The following is a 9,315-nucleotide window of genomic DNA, read 5'->3' as shown; positions in this document are numbered from 1 at the left end:
CTTCATATTTCCCCTGTTGGAGATTGACTTGAGTATCAGAGTGGCTGAGCTATAATACTCCTAACCTCTATTCTAACACTCTTCTTCTTTTTCTTACAGACTGAGACTATTCTAGAGATTGCCCCCCACCCCCCTCCAAAAAAAAATGTTTTAGTAAAAACAGTCCAATTAATTAGATGGCTTAGCCAACGACAGAGCCATGTTAACGTCTGCTTGGACTATAGCCTGGGGCCCAACGGCGTTGAGAAAGAGACAAGGTCAGATTTACCATGAGAGAAAGGAAAAACGTAAGAGAAAGCGAAAGGTAGTCTAGGGTGACAACGTCGACATTCGTGATCCACAGGCCACAACCCGGGATCAGACCAGGTAGATCACCCGGGCTAGCTCTGCCATTGGGCTTAGCTTGCTTAATCTCATTTAACAATAGTTAGTTATTGGTAATCTGCGTACTCTTGCTCAAACAAACATGAGACATCAAGCTCCTTCAATTCATCTGAAGGATCTAAAGATGAAGAACAAGAAGAAGACGACAATGATGCCGCCGACGACGATGAAGATGAGTTGTGAAACAAGAACATCATGATCTCATGCGGCTCGATCATCGGCACCTCGTCGATACAAAACTCTGCATCCATCAGCACATCAATATTTGCTGTCGAAGGGACAACAGCTTCCTTGCTCATCTTGTCGAGCTTCTTCTTGAGGTGAGTGTTCCAGATGTTCTTGATCTCATTGTCTGTTCTTCCAGGCAGACGCGACGCAATCTTAGACCATCTGCAACCACAAGCCATGAACTCAGTGATCAGTAGTTCTCCAAAGTGAGTACATACGATTAATTAAGCAGCTCTGCTCGCTACCTGTTTCCGAGCTTGGAATGGAGATGGATAACTATTCTCTCCTCGTCTTCTGACAATAGACCCCTTTTGAGGTCAGGCCTCAGATAGTTCGTCCATCTCAGCCTGCAGCTCTTCCCACACCTCAGCAAACCTGCATCGAATCAAAACCCCCAGAAAAAAAAAAAATAATCTTAATTATCAATCATATTTCCTTATCATTGATTCTGAATTAAACCAGACCTGCAAGCTTAGGCACAGCTCTCCAGCAGCAACCTGAGGCTTGATGAGAGAGCATGAAGTCGCTCAGCTTCTTGTCCTCCTCTTCTGTCCATGATCCTCTCCTCAACCCTACTTTGTCACAGCATGGCTTCCTCCCCATCTCAATTCTCAAGAACTAACTCATAACTCTGTCTCCGGTTATATATGTATATAAAGGCTCCACTTACCAACTTCTAGCACTCGTGAGCTTGACTTTAGCTCATTTGAATGGTCTAAATTCAAATAAATCTACTATGACTAGAGAGATTGTGATGCCCCGCTTTCATTTAGATTTTTCCTCTAAGAGATAGCCCGGTGCATAAATCTCCTATTTGTGTAGGGTTCCGAAGAAGAGTGAGACCATATTAGGTCTACTCGAACCCGTGACCAGAGACATATCTAAGCTACAACTCGAAAAAAAAACTTACATAGGTATAGTATAGCTTACAACTTGACAACAAGGAGAATTGATGTGTTGTTTTTTCTTTCTTTTTCTTTTTGTTGATTTTGTTTGGGTGCTTAGCCTACCCCTTCCACAGCTCAATCCATCTCCAATTCATGAATTCGTCCCTGTCCGTCACCTCAAGGTCATATATTGTGTTTAGGCTCTCCTTTCTTTAGTGAATTGGAAAAGTTATTCATTGCACAAGTAGGAGTCTCTCGAACCTAGCTAAGACATTCCCAACAATGACTACGATAGGAGTTTTTTGGTTAAGGGTAGGAGAATATATCTAGTGTTGGCTCATGCAACTTGATCAACTTGAGGATGAGTGTTTAGTGGTCTCAGTCAATGAGTTTTTGGAATACTTGGACCGGATTAACACGAACACATATCACGATATGGACAGATATATGTAGTTTATCGTATTCATCTATCATTGATTCATTTCTTCCGCAAGGTGTCCAATGAGAAAGCCCCGAAATTCTGAATTGGCCAAACAATATATATAATATTCTCCGAAAGATTTTTGGATAGAAGGAAGTTAGAGAAACAAATAGTCAGTTCAAAGATTAATAATGATTTGGAGATATAATTCAAGCAGTTGACTCTGAACAGCTGTTCAGAAGAAACACAGCTTAGAATGCTTATAGTGATGATGATACATTTATGTATATATAGAATATTTAATTTGTCTGGCACATGTGACAGATTTTGGCTCCATTGGCCATCAGAATTGACTGCATCTGTGAAGTGAATCTATATTTTCCTCCTGAGGACCCACCACCTCAATCTAGAAGATGAGGAATAACTGAGGCTTTTAAGTTCACCTTGTGATTTCAACTTGTTTTCATAAAAACTATCTAAAATTTGACCAAATTAGATATCATTCATATAGAAACATACCTAGTTGATGACAATAGGCTTCATCAAGTGAATATCCAACCTTGGACGCACCATGTCTTCATGTGTATTCATCTAATACTTGCCTGCTTTATACACAAATCCCCTGCAAAAGTAACCAACCTTAAATTTTTTACCAAACATCAAAACTAAAAGTTAAGCCACTGAAGCATGATTACATCAACACTAGTGATTTTACAGCAATCTAAAACACCATTGTTTTACATGCAAGATTAAGCTGTACATCAGGAAGCTCATTATTTCTTAACCGATAACAATGGCTTGCACTACATATCAAAACTCGACAGGAAAGCTGAAAGCACAACTCATGATGGATATATATACAAGCAGGACTTAGTAGATGCTATATCCTCACACATCGAAGTCAGAGCTAAAGAGCATATATCTTCTTCTCATGATCGGAGAAGGCATCTGGATCAGAAAAACCAGAAGGAAGGGACCAGGAGAAGGATTTGCTGCCGCTGGGCCTCCTAATACGCCTTTGAGAGTCTTCGCCGAATCGAAAACGCTGTCGCAGTACAAAATAACTCATCGTCAACAGCGTGCCTGCCATGATAGGACCTCCAATTGCTGTTATCGTGGTTGCCATCCAGATGGCTTGCTTCCCCACGACCACATAAGCTAGAGAGAGGAATGCTGCACAAGTGCTGAGACAGGCAGTCCACATGAGCTTGTTTACGACGGAAACAACCTGCTTCTGAGCACCTGTTTCCCATGCAACCAAAGTGATCTGAACCACGACAACAGCAAGCGAAATGAACAGTGCGGCAGCATTTAAGAGGCAAAACAAACGAAAGCCCATATCGTTGGCTATATGAGCCTTGCCCACTTCACTTCCATCTTGGAAATACTGACCAGGCAAATTGAATATGGCCATGAATGCAATGGATCCGATTAGAACCGCTACCATTGTCACCGAATTGATGGTATTCTGAACAGCTTCGTGATGTAATTTCCTAAGCTCCTGTGCGATGCCTGTCACGCGCCTATTTGTTTTAGCATTCTGGAGGAATTGGGTATGGACATCATGCTTTATATCACTGACTGTTCTTCGCAGCTGATCATCAATCTTGCCAACATTCCTTGCATGCTTGGCACCAGCTTCTGAAAGGCTTTCCATAATATCCATCTGAGATTCACCATAAGGGATCTTTTCAGCCAAGTCCATTGCAGTTTCATTCTGACCATTGATTGCATTCACCTCGATAGCCTCATAGCACAAAAGAAGTCTAACCATCTGCAGCGAACAGTATATGAAAAATCATTCATCCAATATGTTGCCCAAGCCAAGTCCAACAGGAATACTTTTCTCTACTTGTCCTACAAACTATAACACTAAAAGGACATAACATCCGAGAAGTTTTCGAACATAACAGGACTAGGCATCAATGTCAATTTCAACATCTAAAATAAACTCATGATTCACACATAAATTCAGAAATTAGAATACCAGTGAGATTTGGGAGACCTGAAATACCCTAGGCACTAGGCACTAGGAGATGGTACTATAATCTCACTTTGTTCTTTACCGTAACCATACATATATTTTTTACTAATCCCTCCAAGAGGATATCTATATCTATACATCTAGATTAGTAGTTGTATGCTCTATACTATTAACGAAAATGTATCCCAGTCCATCTTAAAAATTTATCATAGATAATTTGTCACTCCATTAATGCAAGACACTTGTTATGAAAAATGTTGGATATATTAACAGACGTGAAACTGCAAAGGGGCCTGACTACTGTTACCAATACCTGTGGGCGCCATTTCCTGGTGGTTATATGCAAAGCGGTGTTCCCCTTCTTGTCACACATGTTGAGAATAGAAATATCAGCTTGCAGTAGCTCCTCGACAACATCTAGACTGCGACCTTTTACAGCCATATGTAATGCAGTCTGTCCCTTTTTATCCTTTATAGAAACTACTCCTGGATCTCTCAGAAGAAGTGCTCTCACAATTTGATGATAACCAACTCTAGCAGCAGTGTGCAGTGCCGTTTTCCCATTCTTCCTCACAATTCTAACTGAGTTCTCATCCACATCTAGTATGGAATTCACCACCTCCAAATGATCCATGACTGCAGCTGAATAAAGGGCAGTAGTATTGGATGAATCACATTGTTTGCAGACATCAGGCCAGTTGCTCAGCAGTTCTTTAACAATTCCTGCAGTAGAAATTAGAGAATCTCAGACACTAAATAGTATACCAAGTGAAGACAAAAATGATGACAGCCGGCCATGAAAATAAAATTGACAAACTAATTATCCCCAAATAAAATAACTATGAGGCCTCCTACTAGAATATTGGCTTTATTAATGTAATAGAGATGGATAGAGTCCATGAGATACATCAGACTATCACTTCTCAGTATTTTGGAGAGGAATTAGATGGCATCAGTTGGAAGTGGTCTTCTAGGGTGCTTAACTACCAAACCATTATGGTTTAGAATTTCTATTGGATTTATTCCAGTCATCTTAGAACGGCAACCATTTCTATTGAGAAGAATTTCAAACCCAGCAACAAGTATACTATCTGTGTCTTCTGAATTTAAAAAATAATGAAGATATTGGACACATTCTACAAAGTTATACAATTCTGAAGCAAGGTCCACTCCATTCTGAACCAATTTGGCTGTAATTGTTTCTTGGTGAGTGTTAAGATATGAACACAAAACTATAGCAACGTTTTTTCTCATAATCTCCATCACATGGCATATGAAGAATCAATATGATTAAGGATTATCCTGATACTAGTATGCTCTGTTAGTAAGTCTTAAAAGGTTGCAGTCACAATTTTCCTCGTGTTCTCTCCTTTTGGTCTTTCTTGGTAAGCCTCTTTCTATACTTTCCTTTTGTCTCTCCCTTGTCCATGTGTAATCTCTCTAAAAGATACAAGGAAGCTTCCCTCAGAAAAGAAATTTGTAAGAAGAATCTTCTTACTTCTTAGACCATGCAAACTATATGAATTGGCTCCATTTAGTATGGAAAATTGACTTTATACTGGTCATGAAGGATTGGGTCAATTATTGACTAAGAACTCGAACTGATATCCAAAGAGAAGAAATTTCATAAGATTACGACTAAATCTTCCTGCTACTGATCCTAGATATTGAGTAGCATAAAAGAGTGAAGCAGAAAACTTCCATTCGATCGACTTTTTTCAAAGAAAATAGTCTATCTTCCAGATGTATCAGTTGAACCCTTCTCTATTTTGATTTACAAAGCATCAAACTGCAAAAGAAACGGATTCATAACAGACCGGCAGGAAAGCACAAGGAAAAGGGAGATTCACCCGTGTGCCCGAGCTTGGCGGCGACATGGAAAGCGTCGAGATCGACGCGAGAGCGGATGACGGCGGCATCGAAGTCATAGAAGCGGAGCAGGTATCGGAAGAGCTCCACGGAGTTTCCCTCCGATGAAACGTACAGCGCAGTCTCACCGGCTTCCGTCTGCGCGGTCGCTAGGGCGGCGCCCGCGGAGGCGTCATCGAGGCCCTCGACGGCGCGCCGGACGGCGTCGACGTCCCCCGCCCGGACGGACTCGAAGAAGGGCTGCAGCAGCGGGCGTAACCGCAGATCCATGGCGACCGATCGAAGTCCACGCTCCCAAACGTTCGATCGAATTAAAAGCCAAGAGCGGTGGCTGTCGCGGGCACGACAGGGAGAAGAACAGTAGAGTAGTGGTGTCAGGAATCTTTAATTTATCTCGCATTTATTATTCATGCAAAATTTTATATTGTTTTTATATTTTTTATTTGTGCTTTATTTTAATTTTTTTATTGCAATTTTATCTTCCATTACGACTTCTATTAACAGTAGAGAAATCACAGTCAACTCTGTAAAACACCAATCCTAGTTCACTCAATGTCAACCTCTGGCTCGCTTCTACTTGGAACAAGCTCTTCCAGTCTATCCAACGCTTCCCTCATCCATGAATGCTTGCAAACTTGCCTTGCTTCTGCCACTGTCACCTGCGACATTGAGTCAACGCAAAAGATTCAGAGATTTTTGAAGTTTCTCCTGTTTTTTTTTTCACCGTCGACTTTGCTTCAGATTGCAGGATGATGATGAAGGTTCCACTCACCCATTTGCGTTCTCTCCTGTCCATCTCCGGCCATTGCTGCAGCATCTCCGTGGCTCTCATGGCGAACATGTAGTGAATCTTATCTTGCTCCTTGCTGAGCCACTTCCCCAGCAGCTCGCCCTGTTCAGTTACTCCGATCGGTGAGGCGTTCTTTCACTGTATCAATTAGGGTTCGGCTTGAATCATGATTCCGAAGCTCACCTCAAAGTTTCCTCTCACGCCCGCTTCCTCAAATGCTTCCCTTGCGGCCGCGGCTGGCAAAGTTTCATCAAGCTCCCAACCGCCCTATCGAAGTTACGATCGTTTGTAAGATCGAAACAAGAAATCAAAAACAAAAAAACGAAATGAATCGATTTGATATAGAAATAGTTAGTAACCTTTGGGAACATGAGTTCAGGCCCTTTCTGAGAACTTATGACGAGCACCTCGATCGTTCGGTCGATGCTTTCTGAACACGGCTTGTCGATCTTGAACTTGTAAGGAATGCATCTGCTCAAACAAGAATAGCAAGCATCGTCAGATCGGAGCATTCTCGATAAGCTAAAACCAAAGAAAAAGAAGCATTTTCGATCGCCCCCAATTTTTTTCGCCAGAATCGAATAGGGTTTCGTTTCCAAAAGCATCAAGACTACATGTTTCAAACCCAAGCTCCTCGAATCGATCCTATAAAGCGAGAAAACCTCGAGAATGCCTTTCGAAGATCGGAAAACTCACCCGACGACGAGGCGGCGGCCGGCCCTGTACCTCTGTAGCATCCTTCCGTGGCGAGAGACCAAAGCGACCATCGTTGTGCGCTGTCGAAGGAATCCCCGATCAGTGGAATGGAACGAGGAGATGAAGCAGCGGATTGGGATTCAAATCGGGGAAAGGCGGCGAGAAGAAAAGGATTGAGCCAGGGAAGGCGATTGGATCCGGTGGGATTGTCATCGGACATGGATTGATTTATAGAGGAGAAGATTCACGGCATCGCATGTAGTTTCAGCGTCGCGGATTGTTCTTGGCTGTTTCTTTCTGCAAATTTTAAACTTTTTGTTTGACGATACGAAATAAAATATTATTAATAATAATAATAATAAACAAATAAAATAAAAAAGCAAAGCGCGTAGAAAATATAATTACACATAAAAATTACAGTTCGGATCCTCTGTCCCTATTTCTCTCTATCTCATGTCCCACTATCGATTGGACGAATCAGATTATATCTCAATACATCATGGCATCTTTAAGATGTGTGTAGTATCCTCGTGATTTGCAAAGCATCCTTGAGATGTAATCTGACCCGTCCGATCGACAGTGAGACATAGGGACAGAGAAAAATGAGGACAGAGGATCCGAACTATAAAAATTAATCTTGACATTTTGTGGTGTTTAACCATGAGGTCTAAACTTAAATCTTAGCTAGTAATGAGGGGTTTATTCTCTCTATATATATTATTTAACTGTTCAAAATTAATAGTTATACGTATAAGTATGACCTTTGTGATTGCAAAGTTAATAACCAAATTTCCATTTTTTAAAAATTTATTTATTTTTTAAATGAGTATTTTAAAAATTAAATTAAATAATATTAGAGTATATTTTATTCCGGTACTAATATTACTTTATAATTACACAATAAAGTTAAGGATGACAATTTAAATCCAACACATCCAATAATTTTGGTAGCTCCTTTACGCTTCAACAGTTGAACACATCTAGAAATTTTTTTTGAATTTATTAAGATTTTTATTATATTATTATATTTTATTTATTTAATATTCTAAAAATGGTATTTGTATATTTAGAATTAAACTTGAAGAGGGTGGGAAATGAAGAATAAAGAGCAAAGATGTAATAACTGATCATTAAATTATATTACATAGATTTAATATTAAATTTATAATATAAAAATTTAAATGGGACGTTAAACGTTAGAAATTTTTTAGGATCTTAAATTACTTTTAAAATTTAAAAGGAAATATACAGTGACTATCAGATCAGTTATATTATATGATCTTAAAGATTAAGAATATTAAAGAAAAAACTTGAATGGTGTTTATTAAAAACATAAATATATATATATATATATATATATAATTCTCAGTGTTGCACAGTGTGGGATATATATATATATATAATTCTCAGTGTTGCACAGTGTGGGACCCTGCATGCATAGGATATCATAACTTAAAAATTAATATGATGATAATTATATATATATAATTCTCAGTGTTGCACAGTGTGGGACCCTGCATGCATAGGATATCATAACTTAAAAATTAATATGATGATAATTAATCATTAATTTGACCAATCAAACTCATATTAATTTGTATCATATAGAATAATCAGTTGGCTGGTAATTTTAATCCGTGTGAATATACAAGTATGGGGAAGAAAATTTGTGTGAATTATTTATTTGGTGCATTAATTCAAAGTTGATAAAGAAGACATTCACATTCCCCAATCTCAAAGTGAACATAAATATGCATACATATTATATAAATTATTTTTTTTTTGTCTTTTTTATATTTGACTTTCTATGAACTCATTAAATTCAGTTCTCATTTAAAAAATGTTAAGTATCAATACTGACTTTATTAAAATATAGTTATTATTTTATGAAAGTAAAAAAAACAGAGTGATGCAATTTGTGGCTTAAAAAGTAATTAATTCATCCATTTTATCAATCACGAATTATGTTTTATTGGAAAAGAATGAATATATAAACAGATAAAGAGAGAAAAACACACCAAAAAAAAAAAATCTTTGAATTGTATCAAAATGCATT

At 38.8% G+C, this 9,315-nt stretch overlaps 3 protein-coding genes across 3 annotated transcripts; all 3 read right to left on the bottom strand.

Annotated features, from left to right (window-relative positions):
- Positions 1-413: 413 nt before the first annotated feature.
- Positions 414-2,576, bottom strand: LOC122047284 (MYB-like transcription factor ODO1). Its single transcript, XM_042608452.1, has 4 exons — positions 2,440-2,576; positions 1,077-2,326; positions 858-987; positions 414-774 (listed from the first exon to the last, which is right to left on the bottom strand). Exons 2-4 carry the CDS (start codon positions 1,213-1,215, stop codon positions 432-434), a joined length of 612 nt encoding a protein of 203 aa, XP_042464386.1. The 5' UTR covers positions 1,216-2,326; positions 2,440-2,576; the 3' UTR covers positions 414-431.
- A 10-nt stretch (positions 2,577-2,586) lies between these two features.
- Positions 2,587-6,185, bottom strand: LOC122047283 (ankyrin repeat-containing protein At2g01680-like). Its single transcript, XM_042608451.1, has 3 exons — positions 5,755-6,185; positions 4,218-4,627; positions 2,587-3,694 (listed from the first exon to the last, which is right to left on the bottom strand). The coding sequence occupies exons 1-3, from the start codon at positions 6,041-6,043 to the stop codon at positions 2,828-2,830; spliced, it is 1,566 nt and encodes a 521-aa protein (XP_042464385.1). The 5' UTR covers positions 6,044-6,185; the 3' UTR covers positions 2,587-2,827.
- A 37-nt stretch (positions 6,186-6,222) lies between these two features.
- On the bottom strand, positions 6,223-7,477 carry LOC122047285 (nudix hydrolase 17, mitochondrial-like). The gene is made up of 5 exons (XM_042608453.1): positions 7,260-7,477; positions 6,923-7,034; positions 6,747-6,830; positions 6,546-6,665; positions 6,223-6,432 (listed from the first exon to the last, which is right to left on the bottom strand). Exons 1-5 carry the CDS (start codon positions 7,328-7,330, stop codon positions 6,319-6,321), a joined length of 501 nt encoding a protein of 166 aa, XP_042464387.1. The 5' UTR covers positions 7,331-7,477; the 3' UTR covers positions 6,223-6,318.
- Between the last annotated feature and the right edge of the window lie 1,838 nt (positions 7,478-9,315).

Source organism: Zingiber officinale, chromosome 2B (assembly GCF_018446385.1).
Source record: "Zingiber officinale cultivar Zhangliang chromosome 2B, Zo_v1.1, whole genome shotgun sequence".
Taxonomy (NCBI): Eukaryota; Viridiplantae; Streptophyta; class Magnoliopsida; order Zingiberales; family Zingiberaceae; genus Zingiber; species Zingiber officinale.
The sequence above is the reverse complement of the archived record's forward strand: the minus strand, read 5'-3'. Positions and strand labels throughout refer to the sequence as shown.

Coding starts and splice junctions, on each gene's coding strand:
- LOC122047284 (XM_042608452.1), bottom strand. CDS start 1,215: ATGGGGAGGAAGCCATGCTGTGACAAAGTAGGGTTGAGGAGAGGATCA. Junction 988..1,076: donor AGCTGTGCCTAAGCTTGCAG/GTCTGGTTTAAT, acceptor GATTCGATGCAG/GTTTGCTGAGGTGTGGGAAG. Junction 775..857: donor CATTCCAAGCTCGGAAACAG/GTAGCGAGCAGA, acceptor TTGTGGTTGCAG/ATGGTCTAAGATTGCGTCGC.
- LOC122047283 (XM_042608451.1), bottom strand. CDS start 6,043: ATGGATCTGCGGTTACGCCCGCTGCTGCAGCCCTTCTTCGAGTCCGTC. Junction 4,628..5,754: donor CGCCAAGCTCGGGCACACGG/GTGAATCTCCCT, acceptor TTTCTACTGCAG/GAATTGTTAAAGAACTGCTG. Junction 3,695..4,217: donor CCAGGAAATGGCGCCCACAG/GTATTGGTAACA, acceptor TGTTCGCTGCAG/ATGGTTAGACTTCTTTTGTG.
- LOC122047285 (XM_042608453.1), bottom strand. CDS start 7,330: ATGGTCGCTTTGGTCTCTCGCCACGGAAGGATGCTACAGAGGTACAGG. Junction 6,831..6,922: donor CTGAACTCATGTTCCCAAAG/GTTACTAACTAT, acceptor TAACTTCGATAG/GGCGGTTGGGAGCTTGATGA. Junction 6,433..6,545: donor ACAGGAGAGAACGCAAATGG/GTGAGTGGAACC, acceptor TCAATGTCGCAG/GTGACAGTGGCAGAAGCAAG.